The 20,107-nt window shown below is 45.6% G+C and overlaps 1 protein-coding gene across 1 annotated transcript; it reads right to left on the reverse strand.

Annotated features, from left to right (window-relative positions):
* Nucleotides 1-15,937: 15,937 nt before the first annotated feature.
* Nucleotides 15,938-17,773, reverse strand: LOC120688922. Its single transcript, XM_039971269.1, has 2 exons — nt 17,114-17,773; nt 15,938-16,042 (listed from the first exon to the last, which is right to left on the reverse strand). Exons 1-2 carry the CDS (start codon nt 17,771-17,773, stop codon nt 15,938-15,940), a joined length of 765 nt encoding a protein of 254 aa, XP_039827203.1.
* Nucleotides 17,774-20,107: the final 2,334 nt, after the last annotated feature.

Raw genomic sequence — 20,107 nt, forward strand, 5'->3', positions numbered from 1 at the left:
GATTTAATGCGAAATAATAGCGAGACTTGCGACTTGATGACCTTGGATGAATGGTGTGGTTATCGTGTAAAAAAATATTTTGCTATTTTTAAATGCTCTTTTTCTGATCCGATCTCGAAAAGTTTGCCGAGTGTTTTTTGACACTCGGCAAAGACTTTGCCGAGTGCCCAAAAAAAAAACTCGGCAAAGATGCCTTTGCCGTCACTTTTTTTACCGAGTTCGGTTTGCCGAGTGCCGCACTCGGCAAACCCTTTGCCGAGTGCAAAAGGCTCTTTGCCGAGTGTAATCGGCACTCGGCAAACCCGGGCAGTCCGGTAGTGTGGGCCTGATGATCAAGGAAGCTTCCAGCACATGTGAGAAATAAGAAGCTAAGATTGATGCGTGCATGTGTATTTCCATCCCGGCCGCACATACAAGTCGAGAAGCCTAACTAAATTCTAAAACGATAATAAACTTGAAAATGAGGAAGAACAGCAACTCTTATTCTATATATTATTCATTCCTCTTGTTTTCTTTTCATAAAAATGCCTCTGGCTACTACTACTCTAGGAAACCAAACAGAACAAGTTATCCAAGTTGGATCAGCCGCAACGATCAAGCCAAACTAATTAAAATACCAGCCTTCACAATCTCGTCTCTAGTTTTCGAATAGGAGTAGACAGCTGTGTATTTCTCTAGTCCCTATCAGGTACTTCTTCTCACTAGTGCACAATAATACATCTACAAGTATTCATGTATCATCAGAAAAAAAAAATTAACTACATGTCTAAATTGCTGCTAAGTTTTTCACAAATCTATAAGTAATCACAAATTGCAATGACATAGTTTCATGGAATATGAATAAATTTTTTAATCTCCTGCTCACCTTGGTTCACTGGCAGGCTGGATGGCTGCTTCTTGGCTCTTGCTCGTTGCTTGTTGGGCGTGCGCCCCTGCCCCCTGGGCGGCCTGCGCAGCGCGGGGGCGCCCCTGCGGCCTGCGCACTGTGCGGCAGGTGGGCCGACCTGCCCGGAGAGGCGGGTGACGAGCCCTGGGGCGACGAGCACAGGCGGCCGGCGGCGGGCAGATGGGCGGGGTAACCGGCACGGAGGAGGGCAAGGGCTCGGCGAGCGAGGGCAAGGGCGCCGACGCGAGCGAGGGCACAGCATGGCGGAGGCGGCGCCGGGTGAGAGGGCGAGCGCGTCAGGTTCAAATTTCGGCGAAATTTCGCGAATTTCGGTAATTTCGGTGGTGGCCGAAAGAAAAATCCGAAATTTTGTAATACACTAATACATGTGCTATATAACTTTAGACTCATGTTTTCTATTGTTCATATTGCATATTTTTCTATTCCATAATGTGTATTCCTAAATCACACTAATAGTTATTTAGATCTAAATTTTTTTAGAAAAAACATACTTTATGTGCTAGTCTCAAAAATAATTTCGGCGAAATTTCATGAATTTCGGTAATTTTGGTGATGGACGAAATTTTTGCAAAAACGAAATTGAAAACCCTACGTGATGTGGAGGAGGCCGTCGGGAGCGCGGAGGGAGGCGGCCGGCAGGAGCCAGGCGAGGACGAGGGCACGACAGCGGCGGCGTGCGAAGAAGAGGGCCACGGTGCTCTGCTCGCGACAGATGGTAGGGCAATGACTATAATACCCTTGGAACAATAAAATCAATAAAAAAATTATTTTGTGTAGGCGTTGAGAGGTATTAGAAAGTATTAACAAGTATTTTCAAGCATTGTCCGAAAGAAACATGGGAAAGGTAAACATTAAAATTTAGTGACCTTTTACAATGCTTGAAAATACTTTGCAACGCCTCCCAACGCCTTCCAATGCCTATCCAAAATAACTATTTTGGTTGATTTAATTCGTCAAAGGGCAGTATGGTCATTGCGCATTAAAAAAAACCACCCGCCCGCGCCCTTGTCCTGCGCATCGCACGCCGCTGCCGTCCGCCCGTGCCCTCGCCCTCTCGCACACCGTCATCCCCTCGCTCTACCCTCACCGTCGCCTGCCACGGCGGCCTCCCCTGCCCTCACCGTCGCCTGCCACGGCGGCCTCCCCTGCCCTCGCCGTCGCCTGCCGCGGCGGAGCGCGCATCCGCCTTCTCCTCTGCTCTCACCGCCCTCCGTCGACTCCGGCACTCCCAGCTCCGCCGTTGTCCCCACCCCTACCCACGCCGCCGCGGCTCCCCTCCCCCAACCCGCGCCGAGCAGCCGACAGCAGATTCAGGTAGGAGCAGCGGCAACGCAGGTGAGCAATTCTTGATTCACTTGTTCAAATTGATTGGTTGTTAGATTGCATAGTAGATTGAGCTTGAGATTGCTTTAGCCATTTTAATTGCAAGGGAAAATACTGGATCAAGTCATGTTCTGTACAATCTTTTTTACAACACAAGTGACAAGCTATCTGAGCAGCTGGTGCACATGACCTGGATAGAAATAAATTGTGTTGGCAATCTTAAGCACATGCTCTCATGCTCCTCTACAAAGATAGTAGTATAGTTAAATATTATAATTTTGTCTTGGATGCTAATGGGTTGCGTCGGATCATTTGATCAATATACAGACAGTTGCTAGCTTCTCAATATGTCTTTATATCCGCATGGTTGATGGATTGTCACCTGAGATCTTTACCTCTATCTGAAAATTAGCCATGTAATTTTTTTCTGAGGTAGACAACATAGACCCTTGTACGTCAGATGAAATTGATCTATCCTTTTCATGTGATCATATTTTTTATTTTATTTTTCAGTTGGCTTTAGTTATCCAACTTTAATTATTTCTAATATCATGCCTGTCTTGGCTGTACTTCTTGGCCAGGTACTTCTAAGAAGGGTGTTCCCAGGAGTCAAAAGTGGGCTTTCCCTTGCTGTTTGTGGTGTACGTGTTACCTGATGCGATTATGAGTTCCGTGTTCAGCAACTGGAGAGTTGAAGGGCAGTCGCACTCCAAAATCTTGGAGAGGATCACTTGTTAGCATTATTAGTGCAGATGGTTTTGGATATAACAGCGGTGGCAAACTAAACTAACAGTTTGCCTGTATGTATGGAACATTTCTTTTTTGCGTTGTATAGAACAATCTCTTGTGTTATTTACCATTTGGTTCGTGACACGGTGGATCGGGTTATATTTGACCGGATATGCATTGGAGTCGCAAGATGATGTCCCCAAAATTCACGAGTTTTCATCAGTGTTTATTGATCAATAATTGCATAGAGAGGACACCAATAGCGAACTGGAAACAGATATCTATGATTCAGATAGGTTACGCACCACGGAGGACGAGCAGGGTATTTCACATCAATCACGAAAGATTGCTGGGTACTCCCTCCGTTCCAAAATTTAAGTCGTTTTGATTCTCCAAGATTCATAGTATTTTGTTATGCATCTAGATATAACATATGACTAGGTACATAGCAAAATATATGAATATAGAAAAGTCAAAACGACCGACATTTTGGAACGGAGGGAGTACACAACTCCATAATTAAAAGAACTAATACGAGACAGGTAGAAGGCTTACAAGTGGCGTATATTCTGTGTTTGAAATTATGAAAAATACCACATATAATATTTGTTCATAAATAACAGTGCATGTCAAGTGGAATGTACAATACTGGAGTCTGTATCTTTTCTTTTCTTGTCAATTACAAATCTAAATTCAATTCAAATAATGTTGAATTCAAACAAAATCGAGTAAGGTTCAAATACAATTAAATAAATGCAGGCATATAATGAATGCAATTAACATGTTCTTACGTGAGCTCATATCACCGATGCTACTTTGTTAAGGTCTTACATATGGGAAAGTGTTCATCGGATTAGATTGATAGAAAATATGTGATCGTAGTTCGACACATGGTTTGCAAAGCACTTAATAAAGATTGGAAACGGTACTTAGGAAGCTTTTAAATCAGTTGTGTTAAAATTATTCTCTGACATTCATATCCTAAATAGAATTCTCTCTTTTTATGCAATTATGATTGTTCAACTAATAAAAATAACACCTCTATATCATGACTTAATGCATTGCCCATTTTTTCAAGTTTAAAATATCCCTACCCTCATGTTACGCTAACGGTCTATACGTGCACTGATCGACAAGACGCGAGAGTGTAGGTTGAGTAGCTGTTGTGCTACGAGTACTACTCTAGCTACTCATACGAGACATGAGAGTGATCAGTTGACTTTGTTATCGAGTTAATAGCCTGTTAGTCCATTCGGAGTCTTCATTGAGTTATCATCACATCGAAGTGAAACAAGTGCTTGAGGAAGTTCTTATGGCAAAATAATATTGGTGAGGTAGAATTAGAAAAAAAAATAACATGACAAAGGGAAAAGGTTGCCTTTTGCAAGGGGGTGAAGCCCAACTGGCCGGAACCCAAGATGGGCTCAACCAGCCAAGCCAGCGAGCCTGAAGGGCCCATAACCCACACCCAACTCACCAAGGCATGGAACCAGCAAGCAAATTTCGGATTTCCGAAGAGGAGAGAGAGCTCAGTATATTAAGCTGGTGACGGCAATAATGGTATGGCAAGGTGGGACAAATCTCACCACTCCTGTGCGTGAGAAGTTTGAATGAGCCGGATTGAAGTCCGGCAGCCCCAAGGGTGCACGATCTCCTTCCGCAAACAGTTGTTCGGCTGATTACTCCGTGTGTTTCCATCTAGTATTACGTGCTTTAGTAGATTGAGGACCGGTAAAATAGAGGATCCTTCCGCAGATTGCGCGCGCCGGCGATGAGGAAGGCCGAGGACGATCCGCGACAATGGCGGACCCAGGAATTGAAACTAGGGTAGTCCTAGCGAAAAAATTTCAAAATACAATCCGGTATGATAGCATAGCAGTTTGACAACAATAAGATATATAACGATCAAACTTACAATAACATAAGTAAAAATGTCTCTTAATACATTCAATTCAACAAATCAGTGGGGAAGGAGAAGCAATCTTCTTTGCTTTCGCTTCATGTTTCTGAAAAAGAAGAGCAATGCTTCCATTCTTCATGGCTCAAGTGCAATGTTTATGAAAAAAAGAAAGCAATGTTTCCATTAAGTGAGATTGAAATGAAATGATGAATTGATGAAATCAAATCGCTTCATGTTTCTAAAAAAATAAACTTACCAGTGAGTGAGGTTAGGGGAGGACCGGAGGAAGCCGCGCGGGACAGGCCGCCGGACCCGGACAGCGGGAGGCGACGGTGCGCCGGCCATGCCTTGCGCGGTTGCGCCCTTGCTGCGGCACGAGACGCACGGCCGTGTGCCCAGGCACGGTGCCGGCGGGGATGCGGGATGAGAGAGGTGTTGGGCGCGTGCTCGCCAGGTGCAGTGCCAGGCGGCCGGTGGCGGGAGGTCTAGTGCCGCCGCGCCGGGTGGCGTACGTCGCCGGGATGCGGGACCGGGTGGACGGCAGGCGGCGGCGGGAGGCGTCAGGCGCGGGTGGCGGCGGTGCTCTGCTTGGGGGTCGCGGGGAGGGGAACGAGAGTGTGGGAGCCAAGGATTTGGGCTGAGGCAGATGGACTGATGGAGAGGTGATGAGTTAATGGGCTGAGTGAGCTGTTGGGCCCAATTGGGCCAAATTTGGACTCTGTTTTGAAGATCTAAAAAGTTTTTGGGCCAAAATTTTGGGTAGTCCTGGGCCTACCCGGACTACCCATTGGGTCCGCCACTGATCCGCGACATGGTGTCATCGGCGCTGATGTGGTTTTTCTGGCTCATGACGCGCAACCGCGACGTCGAGGACGAGTTGCCCGGGGAAATCGAGTCGGCGTCGATGTCAGCGTGCGGCGGCGACGGTGGCGACCTCGACGGTTCCCAGATTATGCGCGTGCTCCATGCCGCGCTTTGCGAGACCATACAGCAGGCGATCAGGAAACCCTAACAAGAATTATGGTCGTTGATTAAAACTATCGGCGGCAAGCCATATCCTTTTCTTTTTCTTTAAACAAAAATTCATCTCATTATATTAAAATTATGAATTTACCTTTTTACCCTTGATTAAAAAATAACTACAAAAAAGGAATTGCCATGGAATTTCTAATTATCTAAACTTTGGAGGTATTGAAGACATTGGGAGGCCTTACGGCATCTATGGGCCCACCAACCATAGACACAACCAATGTCTCCCAATGCCTCCTCATTGACGCCTTCCAATGCCTACCCTCAATTGGGCCCACAAATCATAGACACATGAAATACTTCCCAACGCCTCTCTAAGCATTGTAAAATCCCTCTAAAATTTAAACGTTTGTTCGGTTTTTTATGTTTGCTCCTCTTTGAGCATCTCTAGCAGAGTTGTCAGTTCATACTATCTATATTTTTGCTTTTAAAATATCCATGTTTTTAATTAATTTCAAAAAAGATATAGAAAAAAATATCCTAGTTTTTTTGAAATGCAAAACAGTCCAAAGCGAAAGGATATTTTCTTTTGTATTTTATAAAATCAAAGCACCCTTAGTCAGAATAACGATTTGATATGATATGTATTCTCTTGTTTTATCTGATGCCAATAAGTTAAAAGAAAAAGTGGGAAAGGTAAACATTGAAATTGAAATGTTTGTTCGGTTTTTTATGTTTGCTCCTCTTAGATCATCTCTAGCAGAGTCGTCAGTTCATAGTATCTATATCTTTGTTTGCATATCCACTTCGTAAGACCCATTCTATATATATTTCTACACACCCAAATTAGACCAGCTAAGTTTGTATTTCCGATTCCAATGGTTATATGTCAATAGTCTATATGTCCGAATGGTTGTGGTTTTAAAGGCGTCTCCAACAATAGTCCCCCAAATCACAGCCCTCATATAGCCTTTGGGAGCTGGCCCCCATCTCTTAGCCTCCAAATAATGCATCCAAGTCCAGCAAGAGCATCCATATTTCAGCCCCCATCCATCCAGCATGAGGTTGTTGAGTGGAGCCCACGTATGGAGGACTCCCTAGAAACCTCCTAGGCCTATAGGGTGGAAGAGGAGATTTGGAGACCTGGCTAGTTTGGGGACTTAAGTAGAGGGCCTACTGGAGTTATTTTTTTTGACTTCACCCTTTAAATTTAGGGTAGAAGTTTTGATGGAGTGTTTGCTAGAGTTGCTCTTATATGGTTAGAATTCATACAACTTTTTTCAATGAAATTCGTACAACTAAAATGGTTCGTACAATAAAATAAATCACAAAACTTGTTTGTTCAAAGAATGCGGCAGCATCTAATTAAACCACCATGCAGCTGGTGTAGGGAAACGGGTAGGCTACGCTAGCATCACTACCGCATAAACCCAAGATACTTGCGAGTAGAAGATCATAGATCGTTACCACTAGACGCGCAGCGCAGCGGAAGAAGTCGCGCGTCGATGTAGAGGAAGTAGTCGATCACGTCCCACGAACCGAGCTCCTCGTACTTGATCCCAGCAGCCGATCAGCGCAGCAGTCGCAGCAGCGCCTCCACGGAGTCCACACGTACGGGGATGAAACGCCGGGCGTCGGTGTGCTAGCACCGCACGCACGGCAAGGGCGGCGGCCGAGAGAGAGGGAGGGGCGGCGGCTAGGGAGGTGGCGCGGCTCAGGTCATCGCCCCCCTAGCCCCTCCCTCATATATATAGGGCGTACTAATGGGCTTCTATCTCATAGGCCCATTAGTAACCCTAATCCCTCTTGGATCAATATCCACTTGGGCCTTTAAACCGTATTGTGATGATGGGCTCTTGGGCATATCACCAACAATCTCCCACTTGCACTAGAGACAATCATACATGCAAGCTTTCCAACATTCCAAACCCCTTAAGTGTGTGACCCGTTAGGTTCATGTGTAGGTGGTCGTGATCGGAAATCATTTCCGAATCACAAGTCAATAGCGGCACCTAGCAGGGCATAGTGACTCACAAATACACATAAAGATCATATCGGCCGAACCATAGATATACTCATACACCGATCCCTTTGCCACACGATACCAGTCAAGCTCAAAGCGAGATGCGTGCCACCTTTGTGATAGCTCGACCATTCTCTCGATCTAATAGTGGATTCTATTCATAACTAACCTTTAGTCATCATGATTAACTCTTTAATCACTTTGGCATGGCCATGCACTTTCAAATCCAACTATCTCGAGGGGCCCAGAGATATCTCTCCCGTTATCTAGGAGGGGCAAATTCCATCTTGATCCGCTCACATCCCATTCCATGTTTCATGACATACCTGTAAGCTGCTTTTGTAACTACCCAGTCACGGAGTAGCGTTTAGCAGCCCCAAGATGCACCACTACACACAGTGAGAAACAATGGCGATCTCAGGTCTAAGGATTCAGTAGGTATAACACTCAAGAACAACTGATGGCACATACAAAATAACAATCCCAACATTGTCTTGGAGTGGGTCAATCCAACACCATGTTCACCAACATGTGTCCACATCATTAATCCGATATCTCCATATCCATGATCCGTGAAACATGATCATCAATTAATGCATGTGCTAGTCTCAACGTCGTTGTTGTCCCACACAACGACATAAACTAGGGATAATTTAGAATCATATCATTTTCAACAAAGAGTTTCACGAACAAGTCACATACTTGATAATCAATGTAAAATAATCATCCATGGAACAAATAACAATTATTTATCATTACATAAACATACTCATGACACAAAATCTCCCACGCACACTAGAATCACTGATGTAAGTATCTAATACCCATAGATCTCATGTGCGCCTCATGCTTTGGTTGTGGGAGAGGCTTCGTCAACGGATCAGCAACGTTTGAATCCGTGTGCACCTTGCAAACCTTCACATCACCTCTCTCAACAAAGTTACGGATGAGGTGATACTTTCGCAGTATATGTCTGGACTTCTTAGTTGTTCTAGGCTCCTTTGCTAGTGCAACGGCACCACTATTATCACAATAGAGGTCCACTGGACTGGACGCACTAGGAACAACACCCAAGTCAGAAACAAACTTTCTGATCCAAACAGCTTCTTTTGCAGCTTCGGAAGCTGCAATATACTCGGCCTCTGTCGTCGAATCAGCCACCGTATCTTGCTTGGAACTCTTCCAGCTCACTGCCCCACCATTGAGGCAGAAAACAAAACCAGATTGCGATTTGGAGTCATCTTTGTCTGTTTGAAAACTAGCATCGGTGTAACCCTTTACAAGGAGCTCATCTTCGCCTCCAAATATTAGGAACATATCCTTAGTTCTTCTCAAGTACTTAAGGATACTCTTTACAATTGTCCAGTGAGGTTCACCGAAATCTGACTGATACCTGCTCGTAACACTTAGAGCAAAGGAAACATCTGGGCGCGTGCAAAGCATAGCATACATGATCGACCCTATGGCTGAAGCATAAGGAATCGTACTCATCCTCTTTTGCTCATCAGGTGTCGTAGCACACTGACTCTTGCTTAGAGTAATGCCATGTGACATTGGCAAGAAACCTTTCTTGGAATCTTGCATATTGAACCGATTCAATATCTTGTCAATGTACGTGTCTTGGCTCAATCCAATTAGCCTTTTTGATCTATCTCTATAGATCCTAATACCCAGAATATAAGCCGCCTCTCCTAAATCCTTCATTGAAAAATTCTTTTTCAATGAGGTTTTAACGGCTTCAAGCATTGGAATATCATTTCCGATCAGTAATATGTCATCCACATATAGGACCAGAAACACAAGTGCGCTCCCACTAGCCTTTTTGTAAACACAAGGCTCATCTTCATCTTGATGAAACCAAACCCTTTGACTACTTCATCAAAACGAATATTCCAACTCCGAGATGCTTGCTTCAATCCATAGATGGACCTCTGAAGCTTACATATTTTCCCAGCATTTTTAGGATCGACAAAACCTTCAGGCTGTGTCATATACACATCCTCACTTAGATGTCCATTAAGAAAAGCGGTTTTGACATCCATTTGCCATATCTCATAGTCATAATATGCGGCAATTGCTAGGAGAATCCGAACAGACTTTAGCATTGCGACGGGCGAAAAGGTTTCCTCATAGTCAACACCTTGAATTTGTCGGAAACCTTTCGCCACCAATCGTGCCTTATAGATGTGAACATTTCCATCCATGTCTAATTTTTTCTTAAAAATCCACTTACAGTCGACAGGTCTTACACTGTCAATCTGATCGACCAAGTTCCAAACTTGATTATCATGCATGGATTTTAACTCGGATTCCATGGCTTCAAGCCATTTGTCGGAGTCGGGTCCCAGCATTGCTTCTTTGTAGGTCAAGGGCTCATCATTTTCCATCAATAATACATGGCGCTCCTCCGTAATAAGGAGGTTGAGCTTGTCAGTAGCGCGACGTGCCCTTATAGACCTTCGTGGGGCTGGTGCCTCAACTACGGGTTGTGCAACATCTTGCACATCCCGTGGATCTTCAGTGGGTGCTGAAACAGTTTCGGGTGTTTCCTGAATTTCTTCAAGTTGCACCTTGCTCCCACTAAATCCTTTTGAGAGAAACTCCTTTTCTAAGAAAACACCATTGCGAGCGACAAACACTTTGCCTTCCGCCTTATTGTAAAAATAATATCCTTTGGTTTCCCTAGGATACCCCACAAAGAAACATTTGTCTGACTTTGGAGTGAGCTTATCTGACATCAAACGTTTGACATAAGCCTCACATCCCCAAACTTTGAGAAAAGATAATCCGGGACGCTTCCCAGTCCATATCTCATATGGTGTCTTCTCAACAGACTTACTTGGAACCCTATTCAGTGTGAACGCAGCAGTTTCAAGAGCATAACCCCAAAATGACAATGGAAGATCAGCTTGGCTCATCATGGACCTAACCATGTCCAACAAGGTTCGGTTCCTCCGTTCGGATACCCCATTCCATTGAGGCGTTCCGGGCGGAGTTAGCTGCGGAATAATTCCACATTGCTTCAAATGATCACCAAATTCAAGGCTCAAATATTCTCCTCCACGATCAGATCGCAGAAATTTAATTGTCTTGCCTAATTGATTTTGTACTTCATTCTGAAATTCTTTGAACTTTTCAAACGATTCAGACTTGTGCCTCATTAAGTAGATATAGCCATATCTACTAAAGTCATCAGTGAAAGTAATGAAGTACTGAAAACCACCTCTGGCTATTGAGCTCATTGGTCCACATACATCGGTATGTACAAGTCCCAACAAGTCACTCGCCCTCTCACTCTGACCAGTGAAAGGCGCTTTGGTCATCTTTCCAAGCAAACAAGACTCACATGTGTCAAATGATTCAAAATCAAATGAGCTTAACAATCCATCTTTATGGAGTTGTTCAATGCGCTTCTCATTTATATGACCTAAGCGACAATGCCAAATAAAAGTGGGATTCAAATCATTTGGTCTAAGCCTCTTAGTATTAATGTTACAGACAGATTTATCCTCAAGATCAAGAACATATAATCCATTCACCAATGGACAATGAGCATAAAAAATACCATTGCAAAAGATAGAACAACGTTTGTTCTCAATTACAATCTTAAAATCACCAACTTCTTCCAAACATGAAGAAGAAATAATGTTCTTGCTCAAAGCAGGAATGCAATAACAATTATTTAATTCCAAAACTAATCCGGAGGGTAGAGACAAGTGGTAGGTGCCGACCGCCAACACCGCAACCTTTGCGCCATTGCCGACCCGAACGTCCAACTCGCCTCTTGCAAATCTTCTAGTCTCACTTAGACCCTGCAACGATTTGCAAGTGTGAATCATCGATCCAGTATCAAATACCCATGATTCACTAGAAGATAATGCAATATTTATTTCTATAACATTTATACCTGAAGTGGAAGTCTCACTTCCCTTCTTCTTCTTCTTTTCTTCCAAGTACTTCTTGCAGTTCCTAGACCAATGTCCCTTTTCATGACAGTGGAAGCATTCATCTTCAGAAGTAGGGCCAGATTTGGCCTTAGGTGCTGGCTTTAGCTTAGAGCCTGAGGACTCACCACCGGAACTCTTTTCCTTGCCTTTACCTTTGGGATTAGGAGGCGTCCAACGCTTCCTCTTTTTGTTCCCCTTCTGAATCATCATCACATGATTGTGATTCTTCTTAATGCTCTCCTCTGCTGTTTTTAGCATCCCATGCAACTCACTCAATGTTTTATCCAAGCCATTCATCTGAAAGTTCATGATAAAAGGCTCATAGCTCGCCGGGAGCGACTGGAGAATAACATCAGTAGCCAAGTCTTGGTGAAGTTCAGAACCAAGTCTATCCAAAGTCTCAATGTAACCAATCATTTTGATCACATGAGGACTGACTGGGCTACCTTCTGCCAGCTTGCACGCAAATAAGGATTTTGAGATATTGAACCTCTCAGTCCTAGCTTGGTTCTGAAACATCCCACGCAGCCCCTCGATCATGGTATGAGCATCCGCATGCTCATACTGCTTCTGCAGATCAGGGGACATGGTGGCGAGCATCAAATAGCTGACATCAAGTGAGTCATTGCAGTGCTTCTCATAAGCTCTGCGATCAGCAGCAGTTGCATTGTCAGGGAGATCATCAGGATATGGCTGCTCAAGAACATACTCCTTTTTCTCTTGCCTGAGAACAATTCTCATGTTGCGGTACCAATCAATAAAGTTTGTTCCATTCAACTTTTCTTTCTCAAGAACAGAACGCAAATTGAAAGCGGAATTGTTACTGGCAGACATGATCTACAACATTAAAGTAAAGCAAGATTTCAGCACTAAGTTTATGTAAAGACTTTCATTAACTGATTTAACAAAAGACAACCTACTATATCAAAGTCATCTTCCCTCTAATGACATATAGTGGTTCAAGATCCATAATCACTAAAATTCTAGTGAGCTTTAGCATCACGGCTAGAAAAGTAGTGATACAGGTAAGTAACAAATTACTAATCACATCTCTATGCGACTCTTGTTTGTTGGGTGGCATCCAATGCCCCGGCCCCAACCCTATGCCTTAAAGCCCAAAACTGTTTTGATAGTTTTGCTGAGTAAACCAATACTATGCTTGTGAATGTCCGACATCCACCCTATACAAAAGTGATAGCTGAGGGTACTCTACTTTGGTAAACCTACCACACAACGATCAAAATTTATAGGTGCAGCTATTGGTAAAAGGCATCAAAAACTCAAACTTTTCTGAGGGAAGCTATTCTATCATGATTAAAGCATCCACCATATGTAAAAGCATGAAAGAATAGTATGACAGGAAAATAAACATCACAGGCATATAATCATATTATATTGTGAATAGTATGGCCTCTTGCATCACAATGGGCTCCATCGCCATGGCTCCAAGGTGACCTCCATTGCCATCCGTCCTGTCTTGTGGTGATCATCATCGCCATCATGATTGAAACCTCCATGAAAAGATACTAAGCTACTACATCTAATAGCTAGTGAAATAATTACATGAGGATTCAAACATCACAAGTCGACACGCAGGTCGTTATACAATAATGGTGTAACCTCAACCCGGTTGTGTTAACTTGCGACACGCAGGTCGCACAAATCATCACATACATCATCACATGACATTGAGGCCATACCATTCACATCACACCCTGCAAAAACAAGTTAGGCGTACGACGTGTTCTACCAAAGTAGCGCTTGGGAAGCCGCTACAGCGAGAAAGCAACGGCGGTCCCGCTGGCCGGTCAGCGGGCGGGGGGTCGAGGGGGGAGCCGCCCTCAAATCCGAGCCATTCATAATGCCTCAATTTTCACTAGGTCAATCCGAGCCATTCATAATGCCTCAATTTTCACTAGGTCAATCACCTTGACCGTGCAAACTTTGCACTTGAGAAGACTGCATCTACACATGACCTTGATCTGTTGGTTCAATCTACTGACTATGCACACAGTTAGTCCCGATGGTGATTCCAGCCGGTAGGGACATGTCGTATGCATAACAGAGAAAGAACACAAACTAATCTTTTGTCACATGCCGCGCAATCAACTCGCTCCAGTTTTAACCCCTTATGACCAATTGATCTAATCAAACCGTGCAAAAGTAATAGATCCAATCTACTACAACAACATATCACCTATATGCAAAAGATCCATACCAAAAACTATGCAAGATGGCTCTGGTACCACTGTAGGGAAACGGGTAGGCTACGCTAGCATCACTACCGCATAAACCCAAGATACTTGCGAGTAGAAGATCATAGATCGTTACCACTAGACGCGCAGCGCAGCGGAAGAAGTCGCGCGTCGATGTAGAGGAAGTAGTCGATCACGTCCCACGAACCGAGCTCCTCGTACTTGATCCCAGCAGCCGATCAGCGCAGCAGTCGCAGCAGCGCCTCCACGGAGTCCACACGTACGGGGATGAAACGCCGGGCGTCGGTGTGCTAGCACCGCACGCACGGCAAGGGCGGCGGCCGAGAGAGAGGGAGGGGCGGCGGCTAGGGAGGTGGCGCGGCTCAGGTCATCGCCCCCCTAGCCCCTCCCTCATATATATAGGGCGTACTAATGAGCTTCTATCTCATAGGCCCATTATTAACCCTAATCCCTCTTGGATCAATATCCACTTGGGCCTTTAAACCGTATTGTGATGATGGGCTCTTGGGCATATCACCAACAGCTGGCACGTCCCAGTCCAATTGCAAATAGCACCAGTCAGCTTCACCTGCATTTCATTGAACAATTAAAGTGCATAGAGTGTTGTTCACGAAGTATCACAGTAACACGGGCATACAACAAGCCTCCGAACTGCTGGGCAAATCACAGCCGCTTAACCAGGGAGGTCGTGCGCCACATGGCCTGCGTGCGCGTGCCCTTTCAACAAAAGGCTGGACGGTGAGGCGTGTGCCTGTGAGGTCTTCTTGCAGCTGCCGCGGCAGAGTGCGGGACGGGGTACAGTACAGGCGCTAACTCGGTCGCATAGGTGCAGTCGGACTCAGTCACTAACTCGAAGATTGGTCGGGACATCTACGGACGGACGGGTTGCACGCGGTATTGATTGAGTCCACTTGTCAATGACTAACAATGTACCAAAAGTCAATATACCGCAAAAATGATCCGTTCTTTATAAGTAGGTAAAGAGGTAAAGATTCAGAATGTAGCAACACCATATGTCATCAGAATTCAGACACCAAAGCAATAAAAAAATCAAAAACTGAAGGAAACGAAAGTTTCAGGGGAATACAGATCTGAATTTCAAACCAGAACTGAGCTGCACATATATATTGGACAGATATTAACAAGCGAACACATGTTGATCTTTGTCCTACCGGAATAATCTAGTAACGCATGCATGGAGATTTATTTCTGAACACCATGAGCTTCACAATTGCTCAGGTTCCTATAACCACCGCTACTATATTAACTAATAATCACTAGTAACCCCGTATGCCAAGCACAATCATAACACTCCTTTGATCCAGATCCTACGGCTCTCATTGCGCAGATTTGATCTGCTCCTCGCTGAAGTCCCAGAGCTGTTTCGCCAACTCATCACTTCTCGTCAGTTTGCTCGTACTCGCCACATTGCAGTCAGCAAAGTATCACTACTACAGAAACTATTTTCAGCACCGGTTCTTACTGGCCCTAAAACAGTTCGGCACAAGGCCGGTGTGGTGAAAATGATTTTCACCGCCGGCCCGTGGCTGGGGCAGCGGTGATAATGAAACCTATTATCACCGCAGGCCCCAGCCACGGCCCAGCGGTAAAAATTATTTTCATCTCCGGAGAAGAGAACGGTAACAAAGGCCGGCAGTGCAAATGATTTTCACTGCCGCACCCTAAAACGGGCCGGTGGTGACGGGCCGCATCTGAAATTGGTAAACCCTCCGGATTCAGCAATTCTTTCCCGCACGCGGCCTCTTTCCGATTTCCCCCGGTGCCGCCACCTTCGGCCTCCACCACGGCGCCGCCACATCCGACCTGCACCACGCCGCCGCTGACCTCCGCCCTCCACCACGGCGCCACCCACTCCACGCAGCCGGCAACCTCCGGCATCCACGCCTCCGCCCGCCCCCCGAGTCAGTGCCGACCGCCGTCGGCCCTCTTCTCCCACTTGGCACCGCCGCCGGCCCTCTTCTCCGACGCGATTTGGGTAGGTGGTTTTTGTTGTTTGCCCTCTGATTTCTGTGTGGATTTACAGGTGGACAATCGGGATTCGTCTGTGACGAAGGTGACTCCGGAGGAAGTGGCTGTGCGACCGGAACTTCGGCATTGGCGCCGACGGCGTCATCTTCGTCATGCCGGGGTCCAATGGCACGGACAGGATCTTCAACTCCGACGGCAGTGAGCCGGAGGTCCGTGTCCCCCAAATTTCATCACAACCCTGAATTCTGTAGTAGAAAGTGGAGCTATTCTGAACTTAGAGCATCTCCAGCAGTTTGGCAAATCGAGTTGCCATCTTTGATTTTTGGCAAAAATGTTAAAAATACCCCTTCAACAGTTTGGCAAAAGACTTGGCAATTTTTGGCAACTTGGAAAAAACTAGCCTTCAGCGTATAAATATACGCGCGCGGCGCGCGGTTGGCATCGTGGTTTCTAGTCAGGTGGGAGGGTGAAAAAAGAAATAAATAACAGAGAAGGGTTCCTGATTTAAGTTTTCAAGAGGTGGAAGGACATAAATATAATTTTGTTTCTCTCTCAGGGTTCCTGATGTAAGTTAGATCTGGATTTGGCAAGTGAATTATGCCAAACTATTGGAGATAAGTTCTTTTTTTACTAGGCATATCTTTTTAGAAATTGGCAAAACACAAGATATGCCAAGTAAAATATGACAAACTCTTGGAGATGCTCTTAGTGTTTTTTTGCCAGTCGAGGGTCACCACTTAACCAGTCTGCTGCCAAGTTGGTGGTGATATTTTCATCCCCTGAGCTTTAGATGCTAAAGGAAAATGATATGTGTAGTTATGGGATCCCAACACAGATGAACATAGGTGGCGTCAAAATTGGTATCACAAAAGCTTTCACATACATCCCTCATATACCAACTATTTATATTAGCAACTTCATCAGTAAACAAATTTCCAATCATACATACATGTGTATTTATCTTTTTATTAGAAGACCAGCACATTAACCTATACAATCTTAAAACCAACCTTAGAAAAGGGACAAATTTCCAAATTTTTGTGAAGTTAAGGGAACAACTAAACCCCCAAGGGGTGAAATGAAAAGGATAGAAGATGATAGGCATCTAACTGAAAGTGAAAGAAGATATGGCCAGGAATTGTGTATTGATTGATGATGGGCGTAAGTGTGGGAGGTGACGAGGGCAGTGGATGTGGAGGTCTGGTGCTTCAGGGTGAGTTCCTCCAGGAGCAGCGCATTCTTGGCCTCGAGGTACAAGGGGAACGGATGGCTGCGACAAAGATGCAGACCGATGTTGGCATAGCACTTGTTGAGGCCTCGGATGAGGTTGACGATGAGCGTGCGGTCGGTGACCATCTCACCGAGGTCGCCGAGATCATCTGTCATACGCTTGAGTCGCCTGTAGTAGTCGGTGATGGTGAGGTCACCCTGGTTGAAGTCGCGGAACTGGGCATCAAGGTAGAGTGCCCGGGTTTTGCGATTGCCGAGGAATTGAGATTTGACGGCGACCCAGGCAGCGCGAGCGGAGGAGCCGCACGAGGAGATGGTGTTGACGAGGTCATCAAAGATCGTGTCGAGGATGCAGGACTTGAGGACGCAATCCATGCGCGCCCAGTCTGGATAAGCGTCAACCGGCTCGTCGAGGAGGACGTGCTCCTGAAGGGAGAACTTCCCAATAGTGAGGAGGAATTGGTCGCGCCAACGGGTGTAGTTGCCGGAGGAGACGTCGAGGACGACAGAGATCAGACTCCGGATGTTTTGGACAGCCATAGCCTACGCGTGGAGGTTCACGATGGCGGTGGCCTCGTGAAACAGCAGGGCTTGGTGCAGATAAGATAGGCCGCCAGCGTCGCTGGCATCCTCCTTGGCGTCATCCTCTCCGTCAGAGGAGGGGGGGGAGGGGGGAGCGTTGGCGTGCTCACGCTTAACGCGCGCTAGGGCATCGCGCAAGTGTGTGAGAGCGGCGTCACGGTCCCGGGCAGCGGTAGCGGCATCTTCCTTTGCCTGGGCGGCGCGATCACGGGTGGCCTGGTGGGCGGCCCGGCGATCGGCCTTGGCCTTTGCAGCGGCGTTGGCGAGGGCCTTAGCGTCTGCCTGTTCCTTAGCGGCTCGTGCCTGGGCAGAGGTTGTGGGGAAGGGTGGTGGACTCCCGGCCATGGGGGAGAGGAGGGCGCAGCTAGGGGGGCGCGCTAGGGCAGCAGAAGGCGAGACGGGCGAGGAACCCGGTCTCTTGATACCATGAAACAAGATATGGCTAGAAGTTGTGTATTGATTGATGATTGGTACAAAGGAGGTACACATATATAGGCAAGAAACCCTAGGGCTTATAGGAACAGGGCCAACCAGGGAATCCTTGCCTAATCTACCAACCATACCATGCATAAACCTAAGGGCCGGCGCACCAGCCAACAAGGTGGTGCGGCCAGGCGCCCATGGCCCAGAGGGCCAGCCCAAGCACAGCCCATAACGGGCAGCTACAATCTTCTAACAGAAAGGATCCTGCATTGTTGACCTCTTACAGTTGCCATGGCTTAAGAACTACATGGAACAACATTGCTGTAATTTTTTTGGGGGGGGGGGGGGGGAGGGGTATATACCAAAAGGCTGTGGAGGGGTAATGATTTTTCTAGTAGTGATGGACTCTATGGCTTAAGAACTACATGGAACAACATTGCTTTTATCAACTGGTACCAAAAGCCTTTTTTCTAAACTAATCTAAAGAGTCCATATCAAATACGACCAACAAATATATACATTTAAAAAGTTCCCACGTTAATGTAAAAAAACTAATATATACAGTTGGATTTATGAAGATCTAACGGTCTAAATTAATCCATAGAGTCCATCACTACTAGAAAAAAGACTTTTGGTACCGGATGACAAAAGCCTTAGGCACTGGTTCTACAACCGGTACCCGGAAACCGAGACCAAAAGTCTCAGTCATGAGCACAGGGTAAAAATACCTAAGGCTGGTATTTTTGTCAAAAATGGTTGGTCGGGATTCGAACTCAGGATCCCTTGCCTCACGTGTACCTTTCTTACCATCTCACCTACACATGACTTCTGTTGGAAAGATAGATATTTTCCCTTTGAAGTAACCCATGATGAGCCAAAGGTACCGGTTGGTAACACCAACCGGTACCTAAGGCTCCTAAGGTACACCAACCGGTACCTAAGCCTCATCCAACCAGTACCTATGGATGAGCCTTAGGTACCGGTTGGTAATATACCAACCGGTACCTAAGGCTCATCCATAGGTTCCATCCACCCAAAAAGTACTAATACGAAGATGAACCGGTACCTAGCATCTTATTTATTTTTTCGTCTGTTATGTGACCAGACGTGCACCGTTAATAGAGAACATGGCCCCAATTGCAGTGGAATACTCCCTGACGTTCTCTCTTCAGATGGGTATTGCTTGCCTCATCAAAAGTTGTAAACACATAAAAATTGCTAAAAGACAAGCTATCCGCAATATTTGCGCGGGCCACGTTGATGTGAAAAATTATGTGCCAGAAAACGAGAGATGGAAATGACGACCACGTGGTTACCAGTCAATCACATGCACAAAGATACCACAGAACTCATAAAAATCCAGCTCTAAACCCACCTATCTAAATGTTCCATGACCAAAGAAAGTTCTTTTAAGAAAAAGACTACCAACACAAAAACAGCCAAAGGAAACCATGCTGTACGGATCATCGGGGTGTCCGACCCTAGAGGGGGAGGGGGTGAATAGGGTCGCTAATCGCTTTCTATCCTAGGGCTCAATCTATTTGCATTAGATAAACCTAACACGTCATACATATGCTAGTTATGACTAAGGTTTATCTATATTACTCTCTACTTACCCCTAAAAGACTTGCAACCTATAGCCAATCCTAATGAAACTAACCAGGAAAGTAAAGGCACGTAAGAGAGTAAATGCGGAAACGTAATACGGTAAGTAAAGAGGTAAGGGAGAGAATATGCAAACTCCCGTGAAGACACCAAGACACACGATTTAACGTGGTTCGGTTAGGACACCAAGTCCCTCCCTACGTCCACGACCACTTTTCCAACAAGACAAGTGTGATGCCAAGTCTCTTCGCTTGATCACCATCT

Source organism: Panicum virgatum, chromosome 9N, assembly GCF_016808335.1.
Source record: "Panicum virgatum strain AP13 chromosome 9N, P.virgatum_v5, whole genome shotgun sequence".
Classification (NCBI taxonomy): domain Eukaryota; kingdom Viridiplantae; phylum Streptophyta; class Magnoliopsida; order Poales; family Poaceae; genus Panicum; species Panicum virgatum.